This window comes from Coregonus lavaretus (genome assembly GCF_964263955.1).
Source record: "Coregonus lavaretus genome assembly, chromosome: 21".
In the NCBI taxonomy this organism is placed as follows: Eukaryota; Metazoa; Chordata; class Actinopteri; order Salmoniformes; family Salmonidae; genus Coregonus; species Coregonus lavaretus.
Window position 1 is genome coordinate 6,870,794 of NC_140008.1, and position 17,737 is coordinate 6,888,530.

At 43.5% G+C, this 17,737-nt stretch overlaps 1 protein-coding gene across 3 annotated transcripts in view; it reads left to right on the forward strand.

The window, feature by feature from the left end:
* Window positions 1-17,737, forward strand: part of LOC311148932 (GRAM domain-containing protein 2A-like) — a 112,709-nt gene that overhangs the window by 59,008 nt on the left and 35,964 nt on the right. For all 3 annotated transcript variants that reach the window (XR_014614968.1, XM_084185966.1, XM_084185965.1), the window contains exons 3-4: window positions 8,889-8,946; window positions 10,369-10,441. Coding sequence is in view for 2 of the 3 variants with exons in the window: in XM_084185966.1 (XP_084042092.1) it covers window positions 8,889-8,946; window positions 10,369-10,441 (131 nt within the window). In the remaining variant the exon portion in view is untranslated. The remainder of the gene's footprint in view (window positions 1-8,888; window positions 8,947-10,368; window positions 10,442-17,737) is intronic.

A 17,737-nucleotide genomic window follows, 5' to 3' on the forward strand; every position in this document is an offset into this window, starting at 1 on the left:
ACACAACTGTGGGAAGCATTGGAGTCAACATGGGCCAGCATCCCTGTGGAAAGCTTTCGACACCTTGTAGTCCATGCCCCGACGAATTGAGGCCGTTCTGAGGGCAAAACGGGGGGTGCAACTCAATATTAGGAAGGTGTTCCTAATGTTTTGTACACTCAGTGTGTAGACATTATATAGTGTGTCTCACAGACGGAATACATTACAGATGACTGTGGCGAATGGGAGCTGTTTAATACTCTTGATGTAACATGTCCTTGATTCAGTTCAGATCAGCCTTCTCTTTTCCCAGAAGGCAGGGAGTGGAGGGAGGTCTGGCAATCTTGGCACGGCCCGCAGTGGTGTCATCATACCAACCTTGGCACGGCCCGCAGTGGTGTCATCATACCAACCTTGGCACGGCCCACAGTGATGTCATCATACCTATCTAGCCTTGTGATCCTAGGTTGGCAAAGGAAGGTCAGCTTCTCCGTTAGCACTAAACGGTGGTTAGCCTCAGGAGACCAGGTAATATAGAGGCTTTTGGTTAGCCTCAGGAGACCAGGTAATATAGAGGCTTTTGGTTTGCCTCAGGAGCCCAGCGAATATAGAGGCTTTTGGTTTGCCTCAGGAGACCAGCGAATATAGAGGCTTTTGGTCACTCTCCATAATAACGTTAATGAATAAATGCTTATGAAAGTTTAAATGCTTATGAATTGTAATGATTATAATAATTATAAATGCTTTTTTGTATTAATATACACGTATATTAATGTTTCTAACTAATGAAATACTCATTAATTAACGCTTACAGTGTTTTTTTCAGCAGTGGTGGCAAAGTTAGCATGGGGGGGGCGTAGTAGTGGATATGGCCAATGGTTCGTTTTAGAGGACGCAGAGACAAAATGTTGCTGTATTAAAGCTAATTTCCTGCAATTCTACACATTTTGCCATGCAGCAAAGAGAACATTTGACAGTTTTAAACAGGGGCACAACTTTCACTGGGGACGGCGGTGACTTGACCCCTTCACATTCTGAAATGTCATTTTTGTCCCCCCCCCCAGTTTTATCATTGCACTGTGATACAAAAAGCGGCAACGGTGTGCTTTGGGACCATGCGGACGCCTCAGAGCGGTCGGGTAGGCTGTTTGCGGTTTCAGCTGGCTGGATTTCGGACCACGTGGACACCACAGAGCGTGCGAACAGAGGCAGCTGTTGTCTGTGTGTGTTGTGCTTTTTCTCCGAGTTGTAAAAGCAAGCAAAGCAGGAACTGGCTACTCTTTATTTGACTGATGTAGCTGGCAAGGTAACTGCTGTTTGACTTAACAGAAAAAATGTATTTATTCCCAGTGCTGAGCTAGTAGTGTAACTGACATGTAACGTTAGCTAATGTTTCATCCCCTCTCAACTGAAGTTCTGACTGAAGTGAATGAACTAGCTAGCTAACGTAAGCTCAGGTGAATTTAGCAGTATATTATAACAATCAGTGAATGAATACAAAGTTCCATCTTGAGTTGATGGGTAGACCTACAGTAGCTACAGGACAGCAGCTTAAGTTTAAAGTTAGGGATCTGGGAATAATGGTCATTTCAATTATTGAACCATTTATTATAATTTTGGATAATATAATGTATAAATGTACACCAAGGTAATTCTTTGTCATGCCTCATCTTAGGAGGATCAGATGGTGACAGGGGTCTCAGCAGGGTCAGGCAGCCAGGGAAGACCAGTCTGTGACGGAGCTGAGGTGAACTTTTTCCGATGCAACACTTTATTCTCTCTGTGCAGCACTGGACAAGCCAGAAACGATTTTATGGCAGTCTGACAAACCTCTAAAGTTGATTTCCAAACTGTATCAAGTGTTGATAGAGGCTTTTCCCGATGACACGAAACATGTAAAACAAAAATGTGAGGAAGACCTATCAGTATTGATGATGATGAATGGATACAGATACAGTGGGGAAAAAAAGTATTTAGTCAGCCACCAATTGTGCAAGTTCTCCCACTTAAAAAGATGAGAGAGGCCTGTAATTTTCATCATAGGTACACGTCAACTATGACAGACAAAATCAGAAAAAATATCCAGAAAATCACATTGTAGGATTTTTAATGAATTTATTTGCAAATTATGGTGGAAAATAAGTATTTGGTCAATAACAAAAGTTTCTCAATACTTTGTTATATACCCTTTGTTGGCAATGACACAGGTCAAACGTTTTCTGTAAGTCTTCACAAGGTTTTCACACACTGTTGCTGGTATTTTGGCCCATTCCTCCATGCAGATCTCCTCTAGAGCAGTGATGTTTTGGGGCTGTTGCTGGGCAACACAGACTTTCAACTCCCTCCAAAGATTTTCTATGGGGTTGAGATCTGGACACTGGCTAGGCCACTCCAGGACCTTGAAATGCTTCTTACGAAGCCACTCCTTCGTTGCCCGGGCGGTGTGTTTGGGATCATTGTCATGCTGAAAGACCCAGCCACGTTTAATCTTCAATGCCCTTGCTGATGGAAGGAGGTTTTCACTCAAAATCTCACGATACATGGCCCCATTCATTCTTTCCTTTACACGGATCAGTCGTCCTGGTCCCTTTGCAGAAAAACAGCCCCAAAGCATGATGTTTCCACCCCCATGCTTCACAGTAGGTATGGTGTTCTTTGGATGCAACTCAGCATTCTTTGTCCTCCAAACACGACGAGTTGAGTTTTACCAAAAAGTTCTATTTTGGTTTCATCTGACCATATGACATTCTCCCAATCCTCTTCTGGATCATTCAAATGCACTCTAGCAAACTTCAGACGGGCTTGGACATGTACTGGCTTAAGCAGGGGGACACGTCTCGCACTGCAGGATTTGAGTCCCTGGCGGCGTAGTGTGTTACTGATGGTAGGCTTTGTTACTTTGGTCCCAGCTCTCTGCAGGTCATTCACTAGGTCCCCCCGTGTGGTTCTGGGATTTTTGCTCACCGTTCTTGTGATCATTTTGACCCCACGGGGTGAGATCTTGCGTGGAGCCCCAGATCGAGGGAGATTATCAGTGGTCTTGTATGTCTTCCATTTCCTAATAATTGCTCCCACAGTTGATTTCTTCAAACCAAGCTGCTTACCTATTGCAGATTCAGTCTTCCCAGCCTGGTGCAGGTCTACAATTTTGTTTCTTGTGTCCTTTGACAGCTCTTTGGTCTTGGCCATAGTGGAGTTTGGAGTGTGACTGTTTGAGGTTGTGGACAGGTGTCTTTTATACTGATAACAAGTTCAAACAGGTGCCATTAATACAGGTAACGAGTGGAGGACAGAGGAGCCTCTTAAAGAAGAAGTAACAGGTGTGAGAGCCAGAAATCTTGCTTGTTTGTAGGTGACCAAATACTTATTTTTCACCATAATTTGCAAATAAATTCATTAAAAATCCTACAATGTGATTTTCTGGATTTTTTTTCTTCAATTTGTCTGTCATAGTTGACGTGTACCTATGATGAAAATTACAGGCCTCTCTCATCTTTTTAAGTGGGAGAACTTGCACAATTGGTGGCTGACTAAATACTTTTTTTCCCCACTGTATGTTAGAATGCCCAGTCATGTTCATATAATCTCAGACATCAATTACTGCAGTTTAAGACCATCCATAGAACGTACTATATGCCAGTGAAACTGAATATCATGTACTCAGAAATGTAATTCCTCTGCTGGAGTTGTAAAACACAAAAGGGGACATATTTGCATATGTTATGGTCGTGTGAAGGCTGGCTGAATTCTGGCAAAGAGTACGTTTGTTCTTTTATCTCAGCATGTCTACAGATTCTCCGTTCTTCCTGTTTTTGTTTGCTCGGAAATGTTGATACTGGAGACTGTTATCAGGAGAAACATCAATTTTGTCACCAAAGCCCCATATACTACCCACCATTGTGACCTGTACACTCTCGTTGGCTGGCCATCACTACATATTCGTCGCCAAACCCACTGGCTCCAGGTCATCTATAAATCACTTCTAGGCAAATCCCGCCTTATCTTAGCTCATTGGTCACCATAGCAACACCCACCCGTAGTATGCGCTCCAGCAGGTATATCTCACTGGTCATCCCCAAAGCCAACACCTCCTTTGGCCGCCATTCCTTCCAGTTCTCTGCTGCCAATGACTGGAACGAACTGCAAAAATCTCTGAAGCTGGAGACTCTTATCTCCCTCACTAACTTTAAGCATCAGTTGTCAGAGCAGCTTACCGATCACTGCACCTGTACACAGCCCAACTGTAATTAGCCCACCCAACTACCTCATCCCCATATTGTTATTTATTTTGCTCATTTGCACCCCAGTATCTCTATTTGCACATCTTCTTCTGCACATCTATCACTCCAGTGTTAATACTAAATTGTAATTATTTTGCACTATGCCCTATTTATTGCCTTACCTCCATAACTTACTACATTTGCCCACACTGTTTATAGATTTTCTATCGTGTTATTGACTGTACGTTTTGTTTACCCCATATGTAACTCTGTGTTGTTGTTGTTTTTATCGCACTGCTTTGCTTTATCTTGGCCAGGTCGCAGTTGTAAATGAGAACTTGTTCTCAACTGGCTTACCTGGTTAAATAAAGGTGAAATAAATACAAGTAGCATTTATAGCGGCTAAGAAATGCATTGCCATTAATTGGAAGGTTGGTTATCCTCCCACTATGTCACAATGGATGGCAGAAATGTCAAGTTATGTATCACTAGATTTGATTTATTACCAGATTAAGGGTATACTGTGCACCTTTCATAAGGTCTGGATCCCTTATAGGGAATACTGTATGACAAAAGGGGTCTGTATTGAAAACATTAGATTTATTTTGTCGAGCAGTCACAAATAGATTATTTTGTTTTCGTGGCACACAAGACACCTGTGTGATTTGTGCCTGTCTCAGTGGAGTAATTCATTGAGGAGGCCGAGAATATGGGGATCATGGCTCAGATTCATATGTCTCTCTCCAGAATGGCGCTCGCCATTTCGTGGGTATTCATTATTTCATAACTTAATTGTTTGCTGTGTCTATCAATTCCCCATTACAAATATCACCAGTAGTAGCCTACATGTACTGTTAATTCCCCATAATTTCTAATCTGCAATGTTTATTTGGTTACGGTAATTTGTGTTAATTTTCTGTCATTTACCGTTCTCATAGTCGGAGTGGACATGTGTTTTGCAGAACTCACAACCTATGCTAAACTTGGCCTTGAGAGGCCTGTTGTCTTTAGTTGGTTTGGTTAGGGCGTGAGGATCTATGTTAGGATTTCTATGTTTAGGATCTAGATGTGGTGTTTCTATGTTTGGCCGGGTGTGATTCCCAATCAGAGACAGCTGTCGCTCGTTGTCTCTGATTGGGGATCGTACTTAAGTAGCCTGTTTGCCTACCTTAGTTGTGGGATCTTGTTCCGTGTTAGGCTTGTATGTGTATAGCCTGAGGACTTCACTTTACGTTGTTTCTTGTTTTGTTTATGGAGTTAAATAAACATGTACGCTTTTCACGCTGCACCTTGGTCTGAACCGTCTCTCAAGGATCGTGACAACCTGGCCTGTGCACAAATATAGGTCTGTAAATGGAGCTTCTCAAAGTAATTTTTCTTCACCTCAAACAGCAAGTAAACAAAGTCAGTTTTTAGAATAATTGAGAATGACAATAGTTCCTCAAAGTATTTGAACAACATTTCCAGCTCTCTCCCTTTCGATAACCCCTTGGCATTAAAGGGATAAATGTAATGCTCTGATCCAGTGGAAACGTCATAAAATAACTGATTACTTCTTATCCCTTGCACAAATAGCCTACAGCTGTGTCTGTCCTGAGCTCACTGGCGTGGGAAACTCTGAGGCCTCATGAAGTAGGGGTGCTGAGGGTGCACCCGCTGAAAAATCAGAATTTAAAAAAATATATATTTGTTTTGTTATTTTTTTAAATCACAAAATTAGTTACTGGGCTTTTACTAGTATTAGTGGACGGCTTTAGATGTCTGTAGCGCGGGCAACACATTTTTTTTTCTGCATCTCAGCTTTGGCAAAAAAGGTAGTTGTATAATTAAGAACAGGATCTTGCAGGATTCAATAGTTGGAATTGTAAGAGTTGTTGCCCTGTGTCACGATCGTTGATTAAACTACTTAGAGCATAACAGTCTCTCCAGGTCAGGGCGTGACACCCTGTCGCTTTCTCTGTGCTTGTCATTCTAATGGATTTCCAGAGGGAACAAAACCCTGTCCTCAAACATTTACATCAAAAGGTGCAAAGTTATGGGCAAAGACACAACATATCCACATCAAATTAAATATTTTCTTGATCAAATAACCTGGAAAACAAACACTTTTGTGCAGTATTAATTGACCATCCTTACAAACCACTTAATGTAAATGGACATTACTGTATTGTACATAGGCTGGTCAAAGTCTAGGTTTGTACCTGTAGACTTTCCATCACCATGAAGAAAAATGATGCACAATACAGTAATTGAGCACATTGAGACATCAAGTAATTTGTGATGATGTGATGTGATGATCTGGCTCAGTTGGTAGAGCATGGCGCTTGCAATGCTAGTGTTGTGGGTTCGATTCCCATTGGGGACCAGTACGAAACACACAACAAGTAGGTCACTACTGTAAGTTGCTCTGGATAAGAGCGTCTACTAAAATGGAAAAAGGAATGAAGAGACCAGTTCAGTTTTTCACATAGAAATAAGTTGCATTTGCAAAGTATTTTAAAAAAACTGGAAAACATATACCGTATCAATCAAGTTGTTTTATATTCCACAAGTATTATCAGATGAACTGTTTTGTACAGATAATGATCCGACTCAAGTTACAAATGCTGGTAAACACTCTGGAGCTCAGTTGGTAGAACATGGCGCTTGCAACACCAGGGTTGTGGGTTCGTTTCCCACGGGGGCACAGTATGAAAATGTATGCACTCACTAACTGTAAGTAGCTCTGGATAAGAGCGTCTGCTAAATGAGTAAAATGTAAATGCATTTAGTTTTTTTTTTTATCACCAAAGTAGTGCACTGGGCCTTTACTAGTCCTGTATTAGAGGACCTATATACTGCACAGATACAGTGTCCTTGGGTTGGGGTCTGAGGTAGACAGTATGAATACATTTAAAACACTATGCATGAGCACACACTGGACACTGTGTCTAACAGGACAGGACAGGACAGGGTAGGACAGGACAGAGACAGGACAGGGTAGGACAGAGACAGGACAGCACAGGACAGGACAGATACAGGACAGGCTAGGACAGGACAGAGACAGGACAGGGTAGGACGGGACAGAGACAGGAAAAGGCCTGCTCCATGTAGCCGTCAAATGAGCAGCCCACTTCCAAAATGAGCACCTCCCCCTGGCCAGAAGAAGACAACGTCACGTGTGGTGTGTGTGTTTAAGTATAGCCACTTTCTCACCACTTGAACAGTTTTGTTTTTCATTTCCCTCAGAACCTTCTGTGGGATATGCACGTTTGCAAGCAGATGTTGAATCTTTGCTAGGGCCACCTCTCTTCCTGCCCCTAGCTTCATGACCACAGGCAGAGGGGAAATGTCAATAATATCAAGCCTGGTTGATTACTCATGTACAAGCTCCTCAACTTGTTCCCCCCACTCGCCAGCAACATTAAACTTATGTCCAAGATAACTATATGTTTCATGACAAGAGTAAACTCTGATTGGTTTGTTCATTAGTGTAAATGTTGGGGTTTTATCAGTCATAGAACACTGTCTTTCACTTCCACTTTCAAAAAGTAATCTGTGTGAGAGAGCATGTCTTTGATAAGATCTGAACGTCATCCGCATACCCCTGTACTGGAACCACAGGAGAATTGATGCTCTAACTAACCCCAGAACCACAAGATAATTGATGCTCTAACTAACCCCAGAACCACAAGATAATTGATGCTCTAACTAACCCCAGAACCACAAGATAATTGATGCTCTAACTAACCCCAGAACCACAGGAGAATTTCAATACCTGGAGAGACTGATAGTGTTTCTCCTCTGTCTCTCCTCTCTGTCTCTCCTCTCTGTCTCTCCTCTGTCTCTCCTCTCTGTCTCTCCTCCCTGTCTCTCCTCTCTGTCTCTCCTCTCTGTCTCTCCTCTGTCTCTCCTCTGTCTCTCCTCTCTGTCTCTCCTCTCTGTCTCTCCTCTTTGTCTCTCCTCTGTCTCTCCTCTCTGTCTCTCCTCTCTGTCTCTCCTCTCTGTCTCTCCTCTGTCTCTCCTCTCTGTCTCTCCTCTCTGTCTCTCCTCTCTGTCTCTCCTCTCTGTCTCTCCTCTCTGTCTCTCCTCTCTGTCTCTCCTCTGTCTCTCCTCTCTGTCTCTCCTCTCTGTCTCTCCTCTCTGTCTCTCCTCTCTGTCTCTCCTCTGTCTCTCCTCTCTGTCTCTCCTCTCTGTCTCTCCTCTCTGTCTATCCTCTCTGTCTCTCCTCTCTGTCTCTCCTCTCTGTCTCTCCTCTCTGTCTCTCCTCTCTGTCTCTCCTCTGTCTCTCCTCTCTGTCTCTCCTCTCTGTCTCTCCTCTCTGTCTCTCCTCTCTGTCTCTCCTCTCTGTCTCTCCTCTGTCTCTCCTCTCTGTCTCTCCTCTGTCTCTCCTCTCTGTCTCTCCTCTGTCTCTCCTCTCTGTCTCTCCTCTCTGTCTCTCCTCTCTGTCTCTCCTCTCTGTCTCTCCTCTGTCTCTCCTCTGTCTCTCCTCTCTGTCTCTCCTCTCTGTCTCTCCTCTGTCTCTCCTCTCTGTCTCTCCTCTCTGTCTCTCCTCTCTGTCTCTCCTCTGTCTCTCCTCTCTGTCTCTCCTCTCTGTCTCTCCTCTCTGTCTCTCCTCTCTGTCTCTCCTCTCTGTCTCTCCTCTCTGTCTCTCCTCTCTGTCTCTCTTCTGTCTCTCCTCTCTGTTTCTGCTCTGTCTCTCCTCTACAGGCTGCAACTGATTGATGACCTGACGTATGAAGATGTCAAGAAATGCTACAGGGGCTCGGTGAGTGGTTTTTACTGTGTCCAGATTCCACTGTTTGTTATGGTGTTTCTACCCACTGGAATGTTACGTCGGTTCTCAGGGAAACATGTAGTAATGATGCATGAACGTTACGCCGGTTCCATGGGGAACTTTATTTATTTTATTTTATTTAACCTTTATTTAACCAGGTAAGCCAGTTGAGAACTGCGACCTGGCCAAGATAAAGCAAAGCAGTGCGATTAAAAACAACAACAACACAGAGTTACATATGGAATAAACAAAAACGTACAGTCAATAACACAATAGAAAATAGAAAATCTATATACAGTGTGTGCAAATGTAGTAAGTTATGGAGGTAAGGCAATAAATAGGCCATAGTGCAAAATAATTACAATTTAGTATAAACACTGGAGTGATAGATGGGAAACATAAAGTAATGATGCATGAAGTGGTACTTGAAATGTCACACTGAAATACTGTCTTTACGCGGTCGTAACCAAGACATGGTATTTCCTCATATCAATGGACTGAGTCCAAGTTATTTACTGTACATTCACCAGTCCACAGAACACACACACACACACACACATACACACATTCAGGGCTGAAAACAAACCACATGGGGCTATTTATCACATGGAAATCACCCACAGACGTTTCCAGCGAAGGAGTTACTGTCTCTGTCTAGCCACAGATTCTAAACCCAGAGGGGCAACGTTGCAAGTCTTCCGGAAACGCTAGCGAAACGGACCAAGCAGACCAGGCCGGTGTTTGGTGTTTGAGAAATCAATGAGAGAAGTGAAAAATCTTCCTTAGTTGTTAATTTTATCAAAATCTAAAGGCACAACCTAGATATTTTTTTTGATCCGAGCCAATATCTTCAGTAGTTTAACATGTTATTACTTCAACCTGGTGAAAGTGACAAACTGACTCATTTAAATTTTTGTCAAAAACAACTTTATATCGAAAGAGTGCCTTTGATTTTGACGGCCTTCACACGTGCAGTTCGGCGTGCGTGCGTGCGAGCGAGCGATCCTGTAGGGTCCCATGCTGGACCTATTCCAATGCTCCAGCCCCTATAGGGAGAGAACAGGGCAGGATCACAGTGCTAACAGGAACCTCATTGAATGGAGTGGGTTTTATGCACTTCCAAAATAATAACAGGAGCTGAATCATTTTATTTTAACAAAGCTGTTGAAACTTTCTGATGCATATAACATAAACTTTATTACAAGATTCTGTTTGGGAGAAGTACAACAGTGAGTGGACATTTTCTGAAAGGAACCTCACCCACCTCCCCTGTCTCCCCCTTTCTCCACCCGTCTCCTCCCTGTCTCCCCCTGTCTCATCCCTGTCTCCTCCATCTTATCCCTGTCTCCCCCTTTCTCCCCCTGTCTCATCCCTGTCTCCGCCTGTCTCCTCCCTGTCTCCCCCCCCTTACAGACCGTCAGCAAGTACAACTCCCAGTACCACAAGCTGTTCCAGAGCGTCCCCAAGGAGGAGATCCTTATGAAAGGTAGGTCAGGGAGACCATCTATTCCTCCTACACTGATCCAATACTACTGTATGTCTATGATCCAACTAGCTCTCACAGTCTCATGTCAGACTTAGACGTTCATCCAGGTTTCTCAAACGTCAAAATGTTTGGTTACTTCTCTGTATTAATTAATTAATTATTAGTCATTTAGCAGATGCTCTTATCCAGAGCGACTTACAGGAGCAATTAGGGTTAAGTGCCTTGCTCAAGGGCACATCGACAGATTTTTCACCTAGTCGGCTCGGGGATTAGAACCAGCGACCTTTCGGTTACTGGCACAACGCTCTTAACCACTAAGCTACCTGCTGTATCATTCAAGGTTAAGTTTAGGCATTAATTCCAAATTCTTAAGGTTAGGCATTAACTCAGAATAGTTAAGGTAAGGGTTAAGGTGGGTTCCCGAGTGGTGCAGCGGTCTAAGGCGCTGCATCTCAGTGCTTGAGGCGTCACTACAGACCCCCTGGTTCGATTCCAGACTGTATCACAACCGGCCGTGATTGGGAGTCCCATAGGGCGGCGCACAATTGGCCCAGCGTCGTCTGGGTTTGGCCGGTGTAGGCCGTCATTGTAAATAAGAATTTGTTCTTAACTGACTTGCCTAGTTAAATAAATATCACATTTAAAAAAAGGTTTGGGATAGGCTTTAAACAAAAAAATAAAAATAAAAACTTTATCACTTGCTTTGAACATGCAACCTTTGGAACGCCATCCCTGTCCACAACGCCCTGGCAAAACCCAAACCTACTTGAAGGTAACATCGCTCACTGTTGCCCCTAGTGGCCAGTTTCCACATCATCTCCCGACATTTACATTTACATTTTAGTCATTTAGCAGACGCTCTTATCCAGAGCGACTTACAGGAGCAATTAGGGTTAAGTGCCTTGCTCAAGGGCACATTTACGTCATTTAGCAGACGCTCTTATCCAGAGCGACTTACAAATTGGTGCATTCACCAATTTGTGCATTCACCATTCACCGACGTCCTCAGACATGGATGGACGTTGCATACTGACTTGTATCACGGGTAACCTGGCTGACATATTACTAATACTCCGAATGTGTTTTAAAACAGTAATGTAGTACCATGAAACACCCAAAGTGGTTCTTCAACCTGAATATTGGTGTTTTTAGTAGAGCACTGCGAAAACACTTTTTGGAGTTTCAGTGAATATAAAAGGCAGCATCAAAACACAAAATCTGTTTCTCATACAATCACATGGTTTAGAAATGCAAATGAATTAAATGTATATTTATAGAATTATGTTGACAGCCTAAACATTGATTGATGATAAGGGCCTATGGAGAATATTTTTTGTTGAATTCCAGGCAAATTGACGTTAACAGATTAGATACAGGAGGGGCAGTAAAGTGGTACATTTTGTATACATTTTACCCACACAGTCACACTAAGAAATCATTCTGGGGTGAATTGAAATGGACAAAAAAAATAAACATATACTGTACATATAAAGGCACCTGAAGGACTCTCAGACCATGAGAAACAACATTCTCTGGTCTGATGAAACCAAGATTGAACTTTTTGGCCTAAATGCCAAGCGTCACGTCTGGAGGAAACCTGGCACCATCCCTACAGTGAAGCATGGTGGTGGCAGCATCATGCTGTGGGGATGTTTTTCAGCGGCAGGGACTGGGAGATTAGTCAGGATCGAGGGAAAGATGAACGGAGCAAAGTACAGAGAGATCCTTGATGAAAACCTGCTCCAGAGCGCTCAGGACCTCAGACTGGGTCGAAGGTTCGCCTTCCAACAAGACAACGACCCTAAGCACACAGCCAAAACAAAGCCGGAGTGGCTTCGGGACAAGTCTCTGAATGTCCTTGAGTGGCCCAGCCAGAGGCCGGACTTGAACCCGATCTAACATCTCTGGAGAGACCTGTAAATAGCTGAGCAGCGACGCTCCCCATCCAACCTGACAGAGCTTGAGAGGATCTGCAGAGAAGAATGGGAGAAAGTCCCCAAATACAGGTGTGCCAAGCTTGTAGCGTCAAACCCAAGAAGACTCAAGGCTGTAATTGCGGCCAAAGGTGCTTCAACAAAGTACTGAGTAAAGGGACTGAATACTTATGTAAATGTGATATTTCCTTAATGTTTTTATATACAGTGGGGAGAACAAGTATTTGATACACTGCCGATTTTGCAGGTTTTCCTACTTACAAAGCATGTAGAGGTCTGTCATTTTTATCATAGGTACACTTCAACTGTGAGAGACAGAATCTAAAACAAAAATCCAGAAAATCACATTGTATGATTTTTAAGTAATTAATTTGCATTTAATTGCATGACATAAGTATTTGATACATCAGAAAAGCAGAACTTAATATTTGGTACAGAAACCTTTGTTTGCAATTACAGAGATCATACGTTTCCTGTAGGTCTTGACCAGGTTTGCACACTGCAGCAGGGATTTTGGCCCACTCCTCCATACAGACCTTCTCCAGATCCTTCAGGTTTCGGGGCTGTCGCTGGGCAATACGGACTTTCAGCTCCCTCCAAAGATTTTCTATTGGGTTCAGGTCTGGAGACTGGCTAGGCCACTCCGGGACCTTGAGATGCTTCTTACGGAGCCGCTCCTTAGTTGCCCTGGCTGTGTGTTTCGGGTCGTTGTCATGCTGGAAGACCCAGCCACGACCCATCTTCAATGCTCTTACTGAGGGAAGGAGGTTGTTGGTCAAGATCTCGCGATACATGGCCCCATCCATCCTCCCCTCAATACGGTGCAGTCGTCCTGTCCCCTTTGCAGAAAAGCATCCCCAAAGAATGATGTTTCCACCTCCATGCTTCACAGTTGGGATGGTGTTCTTGGGGTTGTACTCATCCTTCTTCTTCCTCCAAACATGGCGAGTGGAGTTTAGACCAAAAAGCTCTATTTTTGTCTCATCAGACCACATGACCTTCTCCCATTCCTCCTCTGGATCATCCAGATGGTCATTGGCAAACTTCAGACGGGCCTGGACATGCGCTGGCTTGAGCAGGGGGACCTTGCGTGCGCTGCAGGATTTTAATCCATGACGGCGTAGTGTGTTACGAATGGTTTTCTTTGAGACTGTGGTCCCAGCTCTCTTCAGGTCATTGACCAGGTCCTGCCGTGTAGTTCTGGGCTGATCCCTCACCTTCCTCATGATCATTGATGCCCCACGAGGTGAGATCTTGCATGGAGCCCCAGACCGAGGGTGATTGACCGTCATCTTGAACTTCTTCCATTTTCTAATAATTGCGCCAACGTTGTTGCCTTCTCACCAAGCTGCTTGCCTATTGTCCTGTAGCCCATCCCAGCCTTGTGCAGGTCTACAATTTTATCCCTGATGTCCTTACACAGCTCTCTGGTCTTGGCCATTGTGGAGAGGTTGGAATCTGTTTGATTGAGTGTGTGGACAGGTGTCTTTTATACAGGTAACGAGTTCAAACAGGTGCAGTTAATACAGGTAATGAGTGGAGAACAGGAGGGCTTCTTAAAGAAAAACTAACAGGTCTGTGAGAGCCGGAATTCTTACTGGTTGGTAGGTGATCAAATACTTATGTCATGCAATAAAATGCAAATTAATTACTTAAAAATCATACAATGTGATTTTCTGGATTTTTGTTTTAGATTCCGTCTCTCACAGTTGAAGTGTACCTATGATAAAAATTACAGACCTCTACATGTTTTGTAAGTAGGAAAACCTGCAAAATCGGCAGTGTATCAAATACTTGTTCTCCCCACTGTACATTTGCAAAAAAATCTACAAACCATTTTTTTCTTTGTCATTATGGGGTATTGTGTGTAGATTGATGTGAAAAACAAACAATTTCATCCATTTCAGAATAAGGCTGTAATGTTACAAAATGTGGAAAAAGACAAGGGGTCTGAATACTTTCCGAATGGACTGTAAATCCAACCCTTCTAAATGTTTCTCCTATCATTATCCCCTCTGTCATAACTGTGTCAATAAAGTGTCAAAATACCCCCAAAATATATTAGAAAAACTTTATGCAAGTCATTTCAATGATTTGTTCATTTCATTTTACCAAAATAATGTAAATCCAACTTCATATGTTGCTCAAAATGTAAGTACCTGTATCTTTCGTTTGGATAACCAAAGAGAGACAATAGAGTGATTGAACTCATTCTCCTTGCATTTCCTATCTTGCCACGTGACTCAGTTTTGAGAGGATTATGGGTAATTCAAAATGTTTACACTTTATGATTCTTTCACACAATATTGCATGAAGAAAGAAAAGTATATTTCTATATTAGTATTACGCTTGTTTTGCCATGAGGTGTAATGAATCATGATGAACAGATGTCAAAACCGTCAGGCAAATTGACGTTCAACGAGGACAGCACCCATTCCCAAATTCATGATTGTCAGTGGAAAGTGCAGAGTCCTCAGTTCTTGTAGGGCAACAACCAGTTACTGCTGGTACTTTGACACTGTGCTTGACAATGCCTGCCAAAATGGTATACAGTATAAAGGCAAATGATCAAATACGTAACAATGTTAAACATTAAAACACCAGACAAAGGGATCTAATTCTGCACTAGACAGGATTCAAAATCATCATAATGGTGTTTAGAAGCTTTAGAAGACAGGACACCGACAGAGAACTTATATAATTCTGCACTAAACAGGACTATAATTTTTTTGGGGTGTGTTTTCAACCTTTTCTGTTAGTGCTGCCAATCCCTGGCAAGGTGTTGCACAACACTTAATTAAGTGGTGTTACAACACACCGTGTCATGTTTAGAAACGTCTCAGGATGATGTGTTTCAATAATAAGTTAAGCTTTTCGTCTCCTTCGAGTTGGTGGCAGCTCAGTTGCCACTAGTTTTGGTGTTACAAAGCGCTTTCATTTTAACAGTGTACTGCCTATGATCCAATATCCATACTAGCATACTACTGAACATAGAATGCTTCATACTGATTGGTGTACCATCTGATGGCTTGGGATGAATGTGACATTTCTGAAGTGTTTAGAAAACAGTGTAAGTAAAAACATTTTGAATTGGGAGTGTTGGGAGTGTTGAACTGCACTTAGTTTGAATAGAGGGTTTGCTCCAAGATTGACTGTACAGTACACTAAGCTAGGTCCTGTGTAGCTACAATACAATGATTGAGATGTATTCATCTTTAATTGCAACGCCTACTTATATGTGATATGGACATTCACACTGTCATAAAACCACGCCAAACCCGCTAGTCACTAAAACGCTACAAATCAATTTGGGCTTATGTGACTTGAGCCTGACAGGCTGTTGGGATCAATCAGGCATCACAGTGTTCAGGCTTCGGTGTTCAGGCTTCATAACTATTCAGGCTTCACAATGTTCAGGCTTCAGTGTAGGCTTGGGCAATATACCGTTTATACCGTATACCGGGTTATTTTGAAATACACTATGTATACAAAAGTATGTGGACACCACTTCAAATTAATGGAATCGGCTATTTCAGCCACACCTGACAGGTGTATATAATAGAGCATACAGCCATGCAATCTCCATAGACAAACATTGGCAGTAGAATGGCCTTACTGAAGAGCTCAGTGACTTTCAACGTGGCACCATCATAGGATGCCACCTTTCCAACAAGTCAGTTCGTCAAATTTCTGCCCTGCTAGAGCTGCCCCGGTCAACTGTAAGTGCTGTTATTGTGAAGTGGAAACGTCTAGGAGCAACAACGGCTCAGCTGCTAAGTGGTAGGCCACACAAGCTCACAGAACTGGACCGCCGAGTGCTGAAGCGCGTAGCGCGTAAAAATCGTCTGTCCTCGTTTGCAACACTCACTACCGAGTTCCAAACTGCCTCTGGAACCAACGTCAGCACAATAACTGTTAGTTGGGAGCTTCATGAAATGGGTTTCCATGGCCGAGCAGCCGCACACAAGCCTCACCATGCGCAATGCCAAGCGTCGGCTGGAGTGGTGTAAAGCTCGCCGCCATTGAACTCTGGAGCACTGAAAAGGCGTTCTCTGGAGTGATGAATCACTCTTCACCATCTGGCAGTCCGACGGACAAATCTGGGTTTGGCGGATACCAGGAGAACGCTACCTGCCCGAATGCATAGTGCCAACTATACAGTTTAGTGGAGGAGGAATAATGGTCTGGGGCTGTTTTTCATGGTACGGGCTAGGCCCCTTAGTTCCAGTGAAGTGAAATCTTAAGGCTACAGTGTACAATGACATTCTAGACGATTCTGTGCTTCCAACTTTGTGCTAACAGTTTGGGGAAGGCCCTTTCCTGTTTCAGCATGACAAAGCGAGGTCCATACAGAAGTGGTTTGTCGAGATCGGTGTGGAAGAACTTGACTGGCCTGCACAGAGCCCTGACCTCAACCCCATCGAACACCTTTGGGATGAATTGGAACGCCGACTGCAAGCCAGGCCTAATCGCCCAACATCAGTGCCCAACCTCACTAATGCTGTTGTGGCTGAATGGAAGCAAGTCCCCGCAGAAACGTTCCAACATCTAGTGGAAAGCCGTCCCAGAAGAGTGGAGGCTGTTATAGCAGCAAAGGGTAGACCAACTCCATATTAATGCCCATGATTTTGGAATGAGATGTTCGACGAGCAGGTGTCCACATACTTTTGGTCATGTAGTGTACCAACGGTATGATTTTCAATACCGTTTAAATTCAGTATTGAAAATCTGAATTTTTTTAAAATAGCGCCGCTTGTGTTCACTTCCGGTAATACCGTATACCCCCAGAAACGGTATGACGGTATGAAGATCTGGATACCGCCCAACCCTACTTCAGTGTTCAGGATTCACAGCGTTCAGGCTTCACAGCGTTCAGGCTTCACAGTGTTCAGGATTCACAGTGTTCAGGATTCACAGTGTTCAGGCTTCACAGTGTTCAGGATTCACAGTGTTCAGGCTTCATAGTGTTCAGGCTTCATAGTGTTCAGGATTCATAGTGTTCAGGCTTCATAGTGTTCAGGATTCATAGTGTTCAGGCTTCACAGTGTTCAGGCTTCACAGTGTTCAGGCTTCACAGTGTTTAGGCTTAAGTGTTCAGACTCCACAGAGCCCCTCAGTGGGTCTCTCTCTCTCTCTCTCTCTCTCTCTCTCTCTCTCTCTCTCTCTCTCTCTCTCTCTCTCTCTCTCTCTCTCTCTCTCTCTCTCCTCCTGCTCCTCCCCTCTCGTTCTCACTCTTTCACTCTCTGTATCTCTTTCTTTCACTCACTCTCTCTCTCCCTCTCCTCCTCCTCCTCCCCTCTCTGTCTCACCCTCCCTCTCTCTCCTCCTCCTCCTCCCCTCTCTCTCTCTCTCTCTCTCTCTC